This window comes from Sus scrofa, chromosome 14 (genome assembly GCF_054392235.1).
Source record: "Sus scrofa isolate SSC_HxYL_T2T_F1_AM1 chromosome 14, Sscrofa_HxYL_maternal_Yorkshire_Landrace_v2.0, whole genome shotgun sequence".
Taxonomy (NCBI): domain Eukaryota; kingdom Metazoa; phylum Chordata; class Mammalia; order Artiodactyla; family Suidae; genus Sus; species Sus scrofa.
In genome coordinates, this window is record NC_139396.1 from 68,679,209 (window position 1) to 68,698,101 (window position 18,893).

The 18,893-nt window shown below is 48.3% G+C and overlaps 1 protein-coding gene across 6 annotated transcripts; it reads right to left on the bottom strand.

Annotated features, from left to right (window-relative positions):
* Positions 1-4: 4 nt before the first annotated feature.
* Positions 5-17,580, bottom strand: LOC100156470 (SEC14-like protein 3). 6 transcript variants are annotated; one of them, XM_005670847.4, is made up of 12 exons: positions 17,444-17,580; positions 9,336-9,411; positions 9,029-9,072; positions 8,835-8,894; positions 7,653-7,841; positions 6,644-6,739; positions 5,695-5,755; positions 4,497-4,580; positions 2,509-2,615; positions 1,981-2,120; positions 1,717-1,886; positions 5-910 (listed from the first exon to the last, which is right to left on the bottom strand). In XM_005670847.4, the coding sequence occupies exons 3-12, from the start codon at positions 9,038-9,040 to the stop codon at positions 789-791; spliced, it is 1,041 nt and encodes a 346-aa protein (XP_005670904.1). In that variant the 5' UTR covers positions 9,041-9,072; positions 9,336-9,411; positions 17,444-17,580; the 3' UTR covers positions 5-788. The 6 variants fall into 6 exon arrangements, with proteins under 6 accessions (XP_005670904.1, XP_084849821.1, XP_020928114.1 ...); XM_084993695.1 differs by having other exon boundaries at positions 9,029-9,217; XM_021072455.2 differs by lacking the exon at positions 17,444-17,580 and adding an exon at positions 14,047-14,202.
* Between the last annotated feature and the right edge of the window lie 1,313 nt (positions 17,581-18,893).

An 18,893-nucleotide genomic window follows, 5' to 3' on the forward strand; every position in this document is an offset into this window, starting at 1 on the left:
CAAATGATAGCTATGATTTTTTATTATTGCCAGGCAGCAGCTCAAGCCAGATGTGACATCCTTTGTTTCTAGGAAAGTGCTTTTAATTGCTTAAAACATAAGTTGTGAGTTCCTGGGGAAGGTGGTGAGGGTAGGAGTGATGGGTTGGGAAAGCTGTGTGCCCTGAGTCAGACAAAACCTTCTGTAGGCAGTTCCTACCTACCCAAAGGGGCAGCCACTGCCAGAAATGTGGGGGCTGGATCACCTGGGTTTCCAGGAGAGTCCATCACCTCCAGGGCCCTTTCCCTGTCCAAGGTGCTGAAATATGCCCTGGTAGACGCCTTCTTGTCTTGCACACCCATGAATCACTTGCACCTTACCTCCATTCAACCTTGCAAGTATACACTGAGCAGATACTATGTAAGGTGGAGAAGAAAAAAAGAATGTAGATACATCTCCAAGCCAAGATGCTTACAACTCATAGGGAAGGAATTCAAGCAACACATAAATGCCTTAGGAGAAGTGAAGACAAAGACTAGGAGATTCATCCTCCTAGTTTTTGGGTTTCAGGGACATCTACCTCTTGCTTTTACCTTTGGCTTCTTCCTTTTCTGCAATCTTGGCATCCTCCAAGGCCACTCCTTTCATACCTTTCCTAATCTTACCACAACATATGAGTCTTCCCCAAGGCAACCGTTTACTCACTAGTGTCACAGAGTGAAGAGAACTAGTGAGTAATTTCTGGAGGGAGATCAGGATATATATAGGGAAAGCAGAGGTCAGGGGTCTCTGGAAAGTGAGGGAGCTGCCTAGACAGGGGTAAGTTCTTCGTCATATTTCTGCATGCCCTCATCCGGGAGTAGCACCTCCACTGTGAAGCTGACCTTCTTGGCATGGACAAAGCTATAGGTGTTGTCGAAACGCAGGACGTCTAGGGGGACAGATGGACAGATGGGTAGTTGGGGCAGTATTCACACTCCCTGAGCCCTTCCCCAACCATGGGGGAGGACAGGCTGTGTTCCCACTTCTCTGTTTGCTAAAGTTCCCCCACTCCTGTTCCCTTCCCCATGGGAACCACCACTCCTAAGCAGAGCCTGTAAACAGACACTGACCTGCTCCTGGCATGTGCCCAACCTGGCTTTAGTTGCACCAACTGGCAATGAGAACAATGGCCACTGCATCCCATTGTCCCCACACCTGGACAGTCACATGATGGGTGTGCGAGGGTGGTGGCTGGGAACATCAGAGGCCTCCCAGCTCCCCCTGAATGAGGCAGTGTGCTGGGCGAGGACTGTGCATGCCTTCTGCCTCCTTACAAGCATCTCCAGAGGTAAGAGTTGTAACCTCTGTTTCACAGGTGAGCAAACCAACGGTGCAGACTGGTAAGACATTTTCCCAGGGTTATGCAGCTACCACGAGGCTGAAATGGGACCCTGGCTCCACTCTCAGCTGTGTGGCTCTGGACAAGTTGGTTTACCTCAGAGGACCAGTTTCCTCCTGGGGAAAGTCACCTACCCTACTGTTCCTTGTCTGTGTCCTGCATCGCAAGGACTCTCAGTCCCTTTCAGGGCCTGTCTCTGGCTCCTAGGGCACCGAAGGTGCACTTGAGAGTGTGGACTGAATGAGTGACTGTATGGATGAATGGCACTGACCTAGGCTGTATGTCCCTGAATACTACCCCTGTTTCTTTCCCTAAACCATGGGATAGGTGGCTCCAACCTCCCAGGGCAAACTTACAGACTCCAGCTTCTGTGCAGGTGAGGCTTCCATCCTCTGGTACCATGTGGGCATTGTAGCGCTGGCTAGGCAGCACCTCTGTCATCTCCCCAGCCCGCTGCCGTTCCCCCATCTTGGTCTTCAGGAAAACCCCAAAGCCAATATCTGCACCATCAGATGAGAACTGCCACCTGTGGTGGGGGAGTGGGCAGGTTGCTGCTCAGTCTGACGGGTCCCTGAGGGGCTAGGGCCCAGCCAGGGGTGGGTGGGTGGTCTGTTACTTACCTGAGGACACAGCCTGGGAACAGGATCTCATACTCCACCTGGTGCGACGAGCCACGGCTGATCTGCACCGAGTGCTCATACTGAGTCTTCACTTGGTCCCGCACGTACATGGACTTGGGGATCTCCCCACCATAGTTGATCTGCAGAAACAGAACAGGATGGGCTTGCTCCCCTCTCCCAGCCATTGCACTGTTCAAGCTATTTCTCCTGCCTGAGATAATTTCACCATCTCCTGGAAGGATCCTGCTCATCCTGTCCTCTCCAAACCCCCAGGATGCCTCCTTTGGCTTTCCAGCCTTGGTCAGAGCCTCTTTGGGAACTTCCCCTTCTAGCTCATCCCCATGGGTCAAAATTTTCTCATTTCATGTTTCCCTGTACAACTGCTGAGAGGCCCGTGAGGGCAGCACTGGGACTAACTCAACAGCTGGCTAGGGGGTCTCTCCATAGACATATGTGGAATGAATGAGTGGGTGAGAAAGGAACCCATCTCTACTCCTCTCTCCTCCCCTGTCCTGGGGCTCTTCATACCTTAGTTAAACATTTGGGGTTCCCATCTGGGTCAGTCAGGGTCCCCCCAAACTGGGCAGGCAGTTCCTCAGGACTGATGAGTTTTAGCAAACCTTCTTTCCAGTTGTCTGTAGGCAGAGGGGTTAGAGGGTGACTATTAAGCATGAAAGGGACACATCAGGGAGTTCCCACTGTGGCTCAGTGGTTAACAAATCCAACTAGGAACCAAGACATTGCTGGTTCGATCCCTGGCCTTGCTCAGTGGGTTAAGGACCTGGCGCTGCCGTGAGCTGTGGTGTAGGTTGCAGATGCGGCTCAGATCCTGCATTGCTGTGGCTCTGGCGTAGGCCAGCAGCTACAGCTCCAATTAGACCCCTATCCTGGGAACCTCCATATGCCATGGAAGTGGCCCTAGAAATGGCAAAAAGACAAAAAATAAAATTAAATTAAAAAAAAAGGGACACATCAGCAACCCCCATTCCTACCAGGAAGATCTGAGCTTGGGGAGAAGCCCTGGAGGTGCTAGGCTGCCAGGGCCAATTACCCAGCCTCCCAGGCCTTGGGTTGCAGAAAGTATCTTCCAGCATTGTGTTGCTGTGGAAACAGGTCTCCCCTGGCTGATAGGTTTGCACATTTTGAGGGTCTCCCAGTCATGAATAGCCAAGATTAGAATTGTCTAACTGTCTCATGGAGACTTTAAAGGCCAATGGGGTCAAGGACCATGTTGGGGGCCACAGTGTGCAAGTGGCATACCCAGGTCAGACCTCTGGGTGGAAGACGGACAGCTTTGGGTCTTTGAAAAGACCTCTTTCTCTCTTTTGCTTAATCAATACAACCATAATGCCCATTACTGTTCTTCATGCCCTATGCAAAGCTCTAAGTATTCTGGATGCAGGGGTATCAACCAGGCCCCAGCCCTATTACTAATCCAAGCTATCCCCACTTACAGCCATGGGAGATTCTTTGCTACCAGTGGGAAGCGAGGAAAGATACAACGCCTTGCACCCCAGGGCCAAATGCACAGAGCCCTGTGCATCACCAAGTGGGGCAGAGGTCTGGACTTGGGTCTGGAGTTACCCAGAATGCTCCAGGATATGGGGACTACTTTGTGATCCACAAAGCTCCCTATTCCAGGAGAAGTGCACAGAAGCAGAGACTGGGGTATCAGGAAGGAAGAAAAAAGAGGGATCTGTAAGATTCATCTCCATGCCCCCAGATTCTCAGATCTCCTTATTTGATGATTGGACCACTCTGCTTGTGAAAAGTTATCCTCCAACCTCAGCGTCACTGGTTGATGTTAAGAACTATTTTTCCTCTCTTTCTTTCTCTTTCCCTATCATTGAAAAAAAATTTTTTTCGCTACTTATAAAGGTACTGTATGTAATTCTAAAATTTGGAAAGTACAGAAATATAAAATATAAAGTTTAAAACTGCCTGATTTCTTGCTAACCACAAATCATTGTTGTATTTCCTTCTAGAAATGTATTTTTGCTTTTATAAAAATACGACCACACCATACACATCTACTTTTCTTTTAACTTAATAACATTTAATGACATTTCCCACGATATCAAATTATTTTTCATAGCTGCATGATAATTCATCAAATGGATGGATTATTATTTCCTTATCAAGTTCCTTTTTATTGGTGCTTCCTTCTCTGAATCACATCTCCTTTTCTTTCTCTTCTTCCTTGTCCTCCTTAGCCCACAATGCCTTTAAAAGCACTGAGGTGATGAGTGTTGAAAATAAACAATGGCTCATAGCCCAGAGGTTGACTAGCAACCAGACTGAAACTGGTAAGGAGGAAGATGTGGCGGCCTCAGTCACTAAAGTGGCATGGTGGGGAACAGGTAGAGGTAACTGGATAGACTCTATAGAGTAGGACCCATTTCACCTTTGAGAAGGATAAGCCTCTAATTCTGGGATAGTGGATCTCTGGATGGAGTTATGGACCAAAGTTCAAAGTTCATGCACAGAGCGCAAGGGATGAAGCTAGAAATACTTACTTCCCAACACTATAATTTTTCTGCGAGTATCCTCACTCAAGAAGGGCTTCATGAGGTTGTATCCCACAGGGAACAATTTGGTGGCTGGAGAGATATAAGTGGGATAATGGGGAAAATAACTCCATTTGGCTACTCTCTCCATAACAGTCTTAATCAACAGTATGGAGGAATCATGAATTACTTTGGCAAGTTCCAATGCCCTGCACCTGACAACCCACCCAATCAAATCGTCAACAAAAACAACAAGCAGCCAACCAACCAACCATGCAATCAATCATCCAATGTATCAAACAAGCCAACAGATAGCCAATCAATTCACCTTCTCACCAGTGCATCAATCAGCCTACCAACCAAACAGCCAACCACCAAATAGTTAACGAACAATCAACTGTCAATCAGTAAACCAATCAGCCAATTAAACAACTAGCTAACTGCCCAACCAACTGCCCTTTCCAGCCAGTCAACCATTCAAATAGGCAGCAATCAACCGTCCAATATCCAGCCAAACATCAAACCAGCCAACCAACCAACCTGCCAACTAGCCTCTCACCCACATAGCCAAGCAAAATGCTAACAAGTCACTTAATCAGTCTACAAAGCTAACAACTATCTTACCAACCATTACTCAGTCAACTAGCCAGTCAACCAACTGGCCAGTCAAGTGGACAACCCAACTAAGCAATGAATCAATCTACCAGTCAACCACCAAACATACATCCATCATTCCATCCACCTACCCACCCAGACAACAACCTTCCAAAGAGCTATTGAGTTTCTACCTGGCTCCAGGCCTGTGAGGGATACAACAGAAGCGGAGAATCACAACCCAAGGAAAAGAGGATGAACACATACAAGACAACTGGAGGCCCCAAGAAGGCAGTAAATAGGGAAGGACAGAAAGAGCTGCATCAGTTGCCAGTCCCAGAGGCAATTTAGGGAGGAGAGATAATGTGGATGGGAGAAGCAAGGGGAGATTCCTGAAAAAGCTGATGTTGGAGCTGTCTCTTCCTGAAGTAAAGCCAACCATAGAAGTTACCATCTATGGAGCAATTACTCTGTGTCAGGTCTCTGAGTGATCTGCATGCAGCCAAGCAACCAACCTGCCTCACTTCTACCCAGGGAAGAAGGCACTATTATTGTCCCCAGGGTACAGATGAGGAAATGGAGGCACAGGGGAGTGATGTCATCTGCCACACACCTTTCACAATGAGCATAAACTTCAGGGTCTCTGGGTAGTTCTCTTCAAGGAGGCCAAAGAACTGCGGAACCAAGAAAGACCCCATCAGCACTCACACTTCATCTTCTCTTACCCTCATTGCCTTCACAACCTTCCCTCTGGAGGGTTCAGAGGGCTGTGGAGGGTTTCCTTTCTTCCCATCACCTTCACTGGCCCCTGGAGGAAACCTTCTCACTACAGATTGTTGCAACCATGCCCTAATAATAATAATCATTTTAAGAATAAATGTTATAGCAATGGATGTTTGGTAATGACTACTATTGGGAGTTCCCATTGTGGCTCAGTGGGTTAAGCACCCAACTAGTATCCATGAAGATGTGGGTTCAATCCCTGGCCTGGCTCAGTGGGTTAAAGGGTCTGGAGTTGCTGCAAGGTACGGCATAGTTTGCAGATGTGGCTCAGATCTGGCATTGCTATAGGTCAGCAGCTGCAGCTCCAATTCGACACCTAGCCTGGGAACTTTCATAAGCCAAAGGTGTGGCCCTAAAAAAAAATAATGACTACTATTTATGAAACATTCACTATGTGCCAAGCACTATGTATATACTTTACATATCGGCTCAATGAATATCCCTACATCCCTCTGAAATGCAGGCTTAGTATCTCTGTTTTATAGGTAAGGAAGTGAAGTATGGAGGGACAAAGTGACTTGATGGAGTCACAGAGCTAGGGATGACTGGCTGGGAAGGGTTTGTCAGAAACTTCCCCTGAGGTCTCAGTACAGTGTTGTCCCTGATGCCTGTTCTGTGAGATCTCCTGGGGAACATAACTTTGGGGCCTGAGTTGCAGTGATGGGGCCCAGGAAGGCCACCACCTTTCACCAGATCCTGGCTCTGAATGAGCAGTGAGGTCACAGCAGGCCAAGCTTGTCGCTGAAGCAAGCAGGGGCACCCAGGGGCCTTTTCCTCACCTCCTGGTACACTTCTACCAGAGGTTTCCAGAAGTGCTTTAGTCCCAGGCCTTCACAGTCAAATATCATCACGATGGTCTCAATTTTCCTCCCCAGCTGTGAAGATGAGAGCAAGGATTAGGGTGCAGGCTCAGAACTTGGGAGATGGTGACCCCAGCACATTACCCCTCAGGGCTTCTCCCAGCTTCCTACTCTGTCCTCAGAGGGAACAAGTGAGCCGGACACTGAATGTATAACATATAGCTCAATAATCCACAGGTCTTGTCCTTAAAGAGCTTACAGTCTGGTTGGGGAGACTGACAAACAACCAGGTCACCATGGTCATAGTCTAGAGGTGAGTGCTGTGATGGGATAGCACGGGATCTGTGGGAACACATTAACCCAGATGTGGGCCTAAGAGAAGGTGACAGTTTGAGAACTGAAAAATAGGAGAAAGCCAAGGGAATTATGGGAGGAAAGTGTGTGTCCTGGGGATCGGGTTACCTAGAGGGAACAGCAGGAACAAAGACTCAGAGGCAGTAAAAACAGCATTGCTAAAAAATAGGCATTTGGCTCTATATGCCACTGGCCATATACTTGTATTACCTAATTTAATCTTTGCAACCATTATTGATTATTGTCCTTCCCCCCTTTTTTTCTTTTTAGAGCTGCACCTGTGGCATATGGAAGTTCCTGGGCTAGGGACTGAATCGGAGCTGCAGCTGATGGCCTACTCCACAGCCACAGCAACGCGGGATCCGAGCCATGTCTGCAGCCTACACCAGAGTTCATGGCAATGCCAGATCCTTAACCCACTGAGTGAGGCTAGGGATTGAACCCACATCCTCATGGATACTAGTAAGGTTCTTAACCCTCTGAGCATGACAGGAACTCCTATCATTCCCATTTTGCAGGGCAAGGAAACAGGGTCAGAGAGGTGAGGTGACTTCCAAGGTGGCACAGAACCCTCTGACTGTGACAGCAGAGAGCACAGGTGTTTTCCTGGGACCATGCTTCCTGGCAGGCTCACCCGCTCTGTCTGCAGGTCACATTCATGCAAGATGCGCTCACAGTCCCTCATCTTGGTCTTGAGCAGGTCCTGCTTGGTGACCGAGAAGAGCAGGCCCTTGGGGTCAAGTGGCCCGATGATGTCATACCACACAGGGCAGCCGTCACGGTCATAGCCGCACAGTCCCCCAGGCATGTACTTCTGGATCACCTGGACATGGAAAGACACAAAACTTGGCATTACGTACCTCCCCAGAGACCCCCAGGCCAGGCTGCCCTGGATGGCCCCACACATACCATGGTGCAAGCACTGTCCCGCCCCTGGAAGGTGGCACTACTGTCTGGGTGAGAAAACTGAGGGCCTTGCAGGGGAGGGCCTTGCTCACATCAGGGACATGACAAAGCCAGGCCTCAGCTGGGCATACAGGAGACCTCTGGGCTCCTTAGTTCTATTCCCAGTGTCTCCCCTGTCCTTTTCCACGGAAAAGAATTGGGCTTAATGATTAACATGGATTCCGAAGGTCAGCAGACCTGGTTCGGAAACAGACATTACTGCTTCCCTGCTGTGCATCCTTGAGCAAGTGACGCCACCTCTCTGAGCCTCATTCCACCTCCTCCTGTTGGGGAAAGTCCCCAAGATCACACTGGCAAAGCATAGCGCCTGGCCCAGAGCTTGTGTTCCACAAATGAAACTAGCACCCTTGCTTTACTAAGATGCCAATGGTGAGATAGTTCTCCCCAGCTCCCTGATGGGCTAAGTTTCTTTCCCACCCAGGCAGGATACTTTGAGCAAGGCCCTAGGCGTAAGAGTTCAAAGCCACAAGACATCAGTGGTGGCAAAGAGCTTGGGTCTGGAGGGTAGATAGGCTTGAGCTCAAATCCCAGCTCCACCTTGGGGCTCTGGGACTTGGCGTAGGCTGCTTAACCATTGCCGGGCCTCGGTATCCTTGTATGTACACTAGGGACAATGGTACCCACTTCATGGGGCTATAAGCTCATGCAGTTTGAGCCCTAATTCAGGCTTGGACCTCATAAGCCCCCAGAAAAAACTCATAATTATTACAAGAGAGGTGCCTGTAGGCCTGGGGGGTTCCACAGGCCTCTGAGGCTTGCTGCCTTCCACTCATGGTCCTCAGTGATTCAGAGGCTGCTTGGGTGGTATGTCTATAAAAGAGTGGGGTGTATGGGGGGGGTGTTGGCTCACCTCAGGGGGCTGCCAATCAAGGATGTGGTCGATGTCCATGGTCTTCCGGAACTCCATGTACTAAAAGGGAGATAAGTGGTGAGGCCTCCACTGGGCTCCCAGCACCACTGAGGAGGGGATAAGGGTAGAGGCTGGAGGCACGGATTGCCCTCGACAAAGCCCTTCACCAAATTTCTAGGGGTGATTGGTCTCACCTTGCGGAGCATGGCCTCTGATTTCTGCAGGTCAAAGTTCCGAGCTGTGGGAAGATGGAAGGAAGGCGTGGGGTGGGAAAGAGGCTGCCTTGCAGTAATCCTCTCCTGGTCCTGGGCAGTGGGGAGCTATGGAGGGCACTGGGGGCCTGGGTGGGACTTTCCTTTCCTGTCCCCTCCCCTCTCCTGGACCTGAACATATGAAGCAAGATGGTATGGTCAGCACCTGACAACCATGGGTTCTAGGGCAGTTGGGACCAGGCCCCTCTCTCTGCCCCCTCACCCTGACCTCTCCCACCTCTGCCCTCACCTCGGAGCCAGCGCAGAAGGAAATAGTCATCTGGGTTGGGCAGCGCAGGCAACACGTCTTGGACATTTTCTCTGAACTGGGAAGAGAGTTGTTGGTTGGAAGAATTTTTTGCACTGAGCCTTGGCCCTAGACTCAATGACTGTTTTCAGCTTTCCTCTTTTTTTTTCTCCCACATGCAGTCTGGCCCACAGTGATAAAAGGAGGGTGGGCAGATGGATGGGTAGGTGAATGGAAGGAAGAGCTGATGGTGAGTAAATAGAAGAAAGGATGGATGAAAAAAATAAGGAGAAATAAACTAATGATGGATGGACAGAAGGAGAGATGAGTGGGCAAATGGATAGAGGAGGGATAGATGGGTGGGTGAGGGTGGATGGAAGAAAGGATAAATGGGTGAGCAGTGGGTAGGTGGAATGGAGTATGGATGTATTCTTTAGTTCTTTCCCCACCAAGGAAAATGTGTTAGCCCACCAAGGCTTCTATCTTTTTCCCATCCCATTTTCTCCCTTCCTCCTTCCAACCTTCCTTTCTCTCTTTCTTTTCTTTCCTTCCTTCTTTCTTTTTGTCTTTTGTCCTTTTTAGGGCTGCACCTGCGGCATATGGAGGTTCCCAGGCTAGGGGTCGAACTGGAGCCGTAGTATACCACAGCTGGTCTATCCCACAACTACAGCAAAGCCAGATCCAAGCTGCATCTGTGACCTACACCACAGCTCACGGCAACGCTGGATTCTTAACCCACTGAGAAGGGCCAGGGATCGAACCCCCAACCTCATGGTTCCTAGCTGGACTCATTTCCACTGCACCACGATGGGAACTCCTTTTCCTTTTTCTTCTTTCTTTATTTCTATTTTTATTTTAAAAAACTTTATGGCCATACCCATGACATTTGGAAGTTCCCAAGTGAGGGACTGAATCCAAGCTGCAGTGTGACCCATGTCATAGGTGTGGCAATGCTGGATCCTTAATCCACTGTGCCGAGCTGGGATCAAACCCACAGCACAGCAGTGACAATGCCCGATCCTTAACCCACTGAGCCACCAGGGAACTCCTCCATCCCATTTTCTACGAAAACATGGTTAGTGATTATGCATCCTCTTTCCCAATGACCATAGGATGACAATACACCCTGCCCTGTCTCTCAGCTCTTACAGACAGGTCACCTTTCAGGGTTCCAGGGAGTGAAGGGGAACAGAGGCAGAGGGCAGACCATCAGTATCTTCAGTTCCTACCTAGGGGGATGTGGGAAGGGGTATGTCAAATAAAGCTCTCTGTGTCTGGCTCATGGATGAGCGGTCAGGCTTGATCTGGCACCCACACTGTTGCCTGGAGGTAGTGCTGTTCCCTCAACCCCTGCCCTGGACAGGGCTGATGCCACCGGGTCCTGTAGGACCTGACCCTGGGTGAGGTGACAGCAAAGAGACAATGTCAAGGCCATGCTGGGCAAACAGAGTGGGTGGCAGGGTTTCAGCCACCACATTCCCTCTGCCCTTCAGCCCTTTCCCCTTGGCTCTCACCTTGGCCAGGGTCTCTGCCTGCTTGGGGCTCAGGTCTCCGACTCTGCCGCTCATGATGCTGGGTGAGGCTGGAGGAGTGGGGGCCACTGTAGGCAGAGGCCAAGTCTGGTCCGTAGCCCTGACCAAGCGGGGCCTTTTGCCCCTGCTCCTAGGTGTGGCCACAAGTACCTCCTCCTTGGTTAGCCATTGGATTGCATATTACATAATTGGGATTAAGTGAGGTCCCGTGCTTGGCTCTGGGACAGTTCTGGGGGGCAGGCTGGCCCAGGAGGGCATGCCAGAGGTCCCCTGCCAGGTGGAGGAGTCTTGTGGGGAATGAGGCTGGTCTCCCATGGCATGCCTGTAGAAACCACCCAGTGCTCCCAGGTCCCCAAGGAAGGGGGGATTTCAGTGGGAGGAGGACTGCTTCCTACAAGCACTTTTCTCTGTGACCCTATCTCACTCATGAAGAAACCCCATGCCTACGAGTCTACAAAGGTCAACGTCACCAGCTCTGATGGCTAGGAATCAGGGACCTGGTCAGTCTAGTAAACAGTTTATTCACTTTCTCGGGGCAGGACACTTGTGTCCTCTTTCAAAAAAGTGTCCATATTCAAGGGGCAGGAAAACAGAACTCAAAAAGTGTCCTTGCTGAAAGTCTGTTTTCCCACAGAGCTGCTGCTACTTTTCCTGTTTTTCAAATCCCATCCTGCAGTGTTGGCCCTGCAGCTTCAATACAGGGAAGAGCTGAGCACAACCACCCTGCTGCCTTCCCTTCTCATTGCTAAGGTCATGAGGACACAAGGGGCTGTGTCCAGGATCCCACATCTCCTGGGTCCTAAGGGAGAGGTGGGGCATATCGATGCCCTTGAAGAAATAAGGGTGCTCCCTGGGATTTTAAACACCTGATCAGTGAGGGGTGTCCACCACTTATCTCAGGTGACGAGGGAAGCCCACTAGGTTCTCCTGTCCTTTGGTTTCTGTCATGCTGCTTGATGTTCCCTCATCAGACATACCTGAAAGACTCGGCCCTGCTCCCCACCCCCCCATAAGATCTCTCTTTTCAGATGATGTCTTGGAATGCCACTTGTGCCTTTTATAGGATGGTGCTATCAATGCTTGCCCTGTCTACCTTATGCAGTTGGAAGGAAGATCTAATGAAACACTATAGACTGTCAAGGGTTGTGCACATCTAAAGGATTTTCTCCAGCCGTCAGAAGCTTTGAGAAGGCAAGGCCACAATGTCAACAAATGCTTATAAGGAAATCATGAACGAATCTGTTCGAGATGACAGCACTGCCAGGCCACACCTTCCAGGTCTTGAGGGGGTCCACCCAGGTTTAAACTTTCCCCTGGTCTAGCCTCAGCCCCAGCAGCTGAACTAGTTCAAGCTCTGCTTCCCAGGGCTCTCCCAGGTCCCCTACCCCCAGGGCATCCTGGGTACCCACCCCCAGTATCCTGGGACCTCTTTAGGCCAGCTGATGTGAGTTAGTGCTGACACCTGCTTGCTCTGGGCCCTGACAGAACTGGGTCCAGAAGGAGAAGGGGGGCCATTCTGGGCTGTCTCCCTCTGTCCAGGGCAACTGCCATGGGCACTCAGGAGCAGTTAGGTAACTCTCCACACCTTGGTCCCACCCCCCTTCACATTCCAGGCTCTTTCTGAGGCGGCCACCCCCACCCACTTCCCACAAGGCGGGCAGCATGTGGAGATTGGGTTCCTCCACTCCCCTCTCATTAGTCCCTAATCCTGCCTGTTTCTCACCAGTCTCTGTTCTCACACTAATCCCTCTAATGTGAGGCGCCCCAATTACCTCTGGGGACATCAGAAGCTGGGCAGGGAGGTCCAGGAAGAGGAGCTGGGAGTCTTCAAAGACACCCCTAAGCACTCTTCCCAACCCAGACACAAATAGACACAGAGCACCTACTGTGTGCCCACATCATCATCATCATCCACAGTGCCATCCAATGGAACTTTCTGTGATGATGGAAATATTCTGTATCTGGGCTATGTCCCATTGGACATCAATGGTAGCCAGTTGTGACATGTGAAATGTGGCTAGTGAGACTGAGGAACTCAAGTTTTAATTATATCAAATCTTGTAGTTCCCATCGTAGCACAGTAGAAACAAATCGACTAGGAACCATGAGGTTGTGGGTTCGATCCCTGGCCTTGCTCAGTGGGTTAAGGATCTGGTGTTGCTGTGAGCAGTGGTGTAGGTCACAGATGTGGCTTAGATCTGGCATTGCTGTGACTGTGGCATAGGCCAGTGGCTGCAGCTCTGATCTGACCCCTAGCCTGGGACCCTCCATATGCCATGGGAGCGGCCCTAAAAAGCAAAACAAAACAAAAACAAACAAAAAAAACCCCCAAAACATCAAATCTTGATTAATTTTACTTTAGATTGCCCCATGTGGCTCATGGGTACCATATTAGCACAGATCTACTGCATTTATTGAAGGCATATTACATGCCAGGCCCCACACTAAGTGCATCACCTCATTTAAACCTCAGACCCCCCCCAGAGAGGTAGGTACCATTATTGAGCCCATTTTACAGACAGGCAAACTGAGGTGGAGAGAAGTAACTTATCCAGAGTTAAGTCCATGCAATTAACCACCCTGCTGTCTCATTGGAAGCTATCCTGAAGTCTCAGCTCTGGGAGCCTCCACCCTAATCAGGCATCGAAGTCACCCCAGTGGGATGCAGGTGGCAATGAGCCAGACCATGAAGAAAGGGAGGATGACAATTAGTGGAGTCTGGGGTAGAGGAAAGGGCATCCAAAGTGGAGAGGATGGTATGGGCCAAGGTGTGGAGGTAGGAAAGTGAAAAGCACAGGGAGGGCAAAGTTTTAGAGCTGAGGATATTACAATTACAGTAAACAAGATGGATTGGGTCCTTGCCTGCACAAAACTCACAATCTCCCATTTGTTGAGCATTTCCTCTGTGTTGAGCACATTACATCATTATCAAACCATCTAGGAACAAGTAGAGGTATCCCCATTTTACAGTCAAAAGATATGAAAAGTCAGAGAGATTAAGAAACTTTTCTGAAGTCACACAGCCAGGAAATAAGAAGCCTGTCTGACTTTAGAGCCCTTTATGGGAAATATAGCCCAGCTGAGCCTTCCCCTAGAGGGTTTAACATTGTGCCTGGAACACAGCAAGTGCCCGACAAAAGGTCTAAATCACCATGTGTGTTAGGAAGCCTGGACCCACCTACCTCAGGCAATAGTGTGTCTCGGGCCAGGAGAATTAATTCCCCTCCTTTGAAATAAAGGCAGAAGGCAGAGAAGAACGCCTACCCCCACCCCTACCCCTAGTACCTGTCTTCTCCAAGTCCTAGATTGCCAAGCCCTCAGGGGACCATGGCAACAACAAGGACACAAGCAAACAACAGCAGAGAGATAGGGCCACTCACTCCATACCCTGGAACCCCTCCTTCCAGGAGTGGGTTGCTAGGAAATGAGAAATGCGTTCCTACCAGAACCAGTTGGGTGAGTACAGAGGGGGCCTGGGGGGAGGGCCTTAGGAGCCTCGCCAAGGGGCAAACATTTCTGGGAAGAGGTAAGCAGGGTGGGGTTCAGATCACACTAACGTGAGGTGAAGGTGGCCTAAAAAGAGGAGATGGAAAGGGAACGTGGTGGGAGGCACCTCACCAGAGTCCCAGTGGTGCCCTGGGATAGCCTACTTTCCCTCTTTCTACTCTTGGGCAGTTTCATCTCCTTTTTTTTTCTTTTTCTTTTTTTTTTTTTTTTGTCTTTTGTTGTTGTTGTTGTTGTTGTTGTTGTTGTTGTTGCTATTTCTTGGGCCGCTCCCGCGGCATTTGGAGGTTCCCAGGCTAGGGGTTGAATCGGAGCTGTAGCCACCGGCCTACGCCAGAGCCACAGCAACGCGGGATCCAAGCCGAGTCTGCAACCTACACCACAGCTCACGGCAACGCCGGATCGTTAACCCACTGAGCAAGGGCAGGGACTGAACCCGCAACCTCATGGTTCCTAGTCGGATTCGTCAACCACTGCGCCACGACGGGAACTCCTCATCTCCTTTTTTAATTAAAAAAAAAAAAAGTTTTTTCTTGAAGTGTGACGTAATTCTCATATCATGAATTCACCATTCTTAAAGTGCATAATTCAATGATTCTTTGGTGTAGTCACTAGATTGTGCAACCATCACCACTAACTGCGGGACATTTTCATTATCTGTCCCCAAACCCTGTACCCATTAGCAATCATTCCCCATTTCCTGTGCCCCTGCTTCAGCCTCTGGCAACTAGCACTTTCTATCTCTATACATTTTCCTATTCTGGATATTTCATATAAAAAAAATCATACAGTATATGATCATTTGTGACTGGCTTAACTTAGCAGAATATATACAAGGTTCATCCATGTTGTAGGAGGTAACATTCCTTTTTATGGTGGAATAATTTTATTTTGTATAAATAAATCACATTTTGTTTATCCATTTGTCAACTGATGGACAATTGGTTATTTCCACTTTTTGGCTATTATGAATAATGCTGCTATGAATATTTTTGTACATGTCTTCACTTCTTTTGGGTACATTTTTAGGAGTAGAATTGCCAGTTAATATAGTAATCCTATGTTCAATCTTTTGAGAAACTGCCAAACTGTTTTCCAAAGTACCTGCATCATTTTATTTTATTTTTTTTTATTTATTTTTTTTGTCTTTTTGCCATTTCTTGGGCTGCTCCCACGGCATATGGAGGTTCCCAGGCTAGGGGTCTAATCAGAGCTGTAGCTGCCAGCCTACGCCAGAGCCACAACAAAGCGGGATCCAAGCCGAGTCTGCAACCTACACCACAGCTCACGGCAATGCCAGATCGTTAAACCACTTAGCAAGGGCAGGGATCGAACCTGTAACCTCATGGTTCCTAGTCGGATTCGTCAACCACTGCGCCGCGACGGGAACTCCCTGATTTTTTTCTTCTTTTTTTTTTTTTTTTTTTTTTTTTACCTGCATCATTTTACATTGCCCCCAAACAATGTGTGAGGGTTCCTTTTCCATTTTCTTATTTTGCTAATATAGTCTCCTAGTGGGTGTGAGTTTTTTTTGTTGTTGTTGTTTATTTATTTATTTATTTATTTTTGGTCTTTTTAGCTATTTCTTGGGCCGCTCCTGCGGCATATGGAGGTTCCCAGGCTAGGGGTCGAATTGGAGCTGTAGCCACAGGCCTATGCCACAGCAACGCGGGTTCCAAGCCGAGTCTGCCACCTACACCACAGCTCACGGCAACGCCGGATCCTTAACCCACTGAGCAAGGCCAGGGACTGAACCTGAAACCTCATGGTTCCTAGTCGGATTCGTTAACCACTGCGCCACGACGGGAACTCGGGTGTGGTTTTGAATTGCCATTTCTCTAATGACTACAGTTCTTAAGCATCTCTTCATGTGCTTATTGGCCATTTGTATATCCTCTAGGAAGAAATGCCTATTCAAAATTTTTATATGTCTTTACCGAATTTTAAATTGGGTTGTCTTTATTGCTGACCTGTAAGAATTCTTTATGAGTTCTGGATTTTAATCCTTTATCAGGTATAGAATTTGAGAATATTTTCTTCTATTCTGTAGGTTGTCTTTTCACTTTTTTTTCTTTTTTTTTTTTTTTTTTGCTTTTTAGGGCCACACCCACGGCATATGGAGGTTCCCAGGCTAGGGGTCGAATCAGTTGCAGCTGCTGGCCTATACCAGAGCCACAGCAACTTGGGATCTGAGTTGAGTCTGTGACCTACACTACAGGTCACTACAACACCAGATCCTTAACCCACTGAGTGAGGCCAGGGATTGAACCTGCGTCCTCATGGTTCCTAGTCAGGTTAGTTAACAGCTGAGCTACAAAGGAAACTCCTGTCTTTTCATTTTCTTTAGCGTCCTTTTTTTTTTTTTTTTTTCTTTAGTGATCTCTGGTGTGCAAAAGTTCTGAAATTTGATGAAGTCTGACATTTTTTTTTTTCTTTGCTTTTTAGGGTTGCACTTGTGTCATATGGTGACTCCTACGCTAGGGGTCAAATCTGAGCTGTAGCTGCTGACCACAGCCACAGCAAAGCAGGATCTGAGCCCCGTCTGCGACCTACAACACAGCTCACGGCACTGCCAGATCCTTAACCCACTGAGTAAGGCCAGGGATCGAACCTGCCTCCTCATGGATACTAGTCAGATTCGTTAGCCACTGAGACACGACGGGAACTCCTGACGTCTTTTTTAAAAATTATTATTGCTGATGCTTTTGGTGTCATAATAAGAATTACCTCCATGTTTTCTTCTGAGAGTTTTCCAGTTTTCACTCTTATATTTAGGTCTTTGATCCTTGTTTGTTTGCTTAACTTTTTTTATGCGTGTGGTAAATATGCATACAATCTGCTGTTTCAGCCATTTTTAAGAGTACAGTTCAATGGCATTAAGCACATTCACACTGTTGCACAACCATCACCACCATCCATCTCCAAAAAGTTTTCATCTTCCCAAACTGAAATCCTGTACTCATTAAACATTAACTTCCCATTTCCCCTCCCCTCAAGCCCCTGTGAGGCTGGCACAGCCTACAAACAATTCCTGGGCAGTCAAAATAGAATCGGGGCAACAAAATAAAGTCTAACCTTATTTTTTTCTTTTCTTTTATGCTTAGTCTTGTCTCCTTCTCTCACAGGGGATCGCGTGCAGGGGCCTCATATCAGGCACTTGTCCAGAGGCCCTGGTGCGCAATGATTGCTCCTCAGACCGCGTGCAGAAAGGCGGCGAACGCCGCTCAATTCAAGATGGCGCCGGCGTGCGAAGCGCGGAGCCGCTGCACCTGGCCCTGCAATCTGGCGTCCGTGCGCAGCCCGCCTGCGCAGACCCTCTAGAACCCTGACCCCTCCCCGCTGCGGAGCCCCTATAAAGCAGCGCAGCTGAGGGCCTATTGGGTGAGCGTGTGCTTTAGAGCCGAGCTCGCACCTCTCTTTTCTTTGCTCAAAGTCTGAAGTTTTCCTTTGCTTTTGAACCAAATTCAGTCTCGTTCTAGACACTGGGCAGAAGGGCCTTTGTTGGGGCCCAACTGGAAAGGGTCAGCAATACTGGCAACTACCACTCTATTTTCTGTCTGTATGAATTGACTACTCTAGGTGCTTCTTAAAAGTAGAATCATACAATATTTGTCCTTTTGTGACTGGCTTGTTTTGCTTAGTTTAATATCATTAAGGTTATCAAGGTTCATTTATGTTGTAGCACGTCAGGATTCCCTTCTTTTTTTTGGCTGTCCTGCAGCATATGAAGTTCCCGGACCTGGGATCAAAAATCCCAGCCACAATTGCAACGTACGCTGCACCTATGGCAACGCCAGACCCTTACCTGCCTGGTGCTGGGCCAGGGATCAAACCTCTGTCTGGCACTGCAAAGACCCTGCTGATCCCATTGTGTCTTAGAGGGGTGCCCTCCTTCCTTTTTTAAAGCTAAATAATATCCATTGTAGGAATAGACCACATTTTGTTTGTCCAGTCATTTATTAATGGATGCCTGGATTGTTTCCACCTTTTGGCTATTATGAATAAAACTGTTATGAACATTCATACACAAACATCTCTTCAAGTCCCTGCTTTCAGTTCTTTTGAGTATATATCCAAAAGAAGAATTTCCAGATCATAAGGTAATTCTATGTTTAACTTTTTGAGGAGCTGTCATACTGTTTTGCACAGTGTCTGCACAATTTTACATTCCCAGTAGCCATGCACATGTGTTCCAGTTTCTTTACATTCTCACCAACACATTATTTTCTGCTATTTGATACTAGCTATCCTCAAGGGTGTGAGGTGGTGTCTTATCACGGCTTTGAATTGTATTTCCCTAATGACAAGTAATATTCAGCATCTTTTCATGTGCTGTTGCCCATTTGTATATCTTCTTTGGAGAAAATTTGAAAGAAAATTTAAGTCCTTTGCCCTTTTTTTAATGAGGTTATTTTGTTGTCATTATTGAGTTATAGGAATTCTTTATATATTTTGGACATTACTCTCATTACATATGTGATTTGCAACTATTTTCTTCCATTTCATTGGTTGGGAGTTCCCGTCG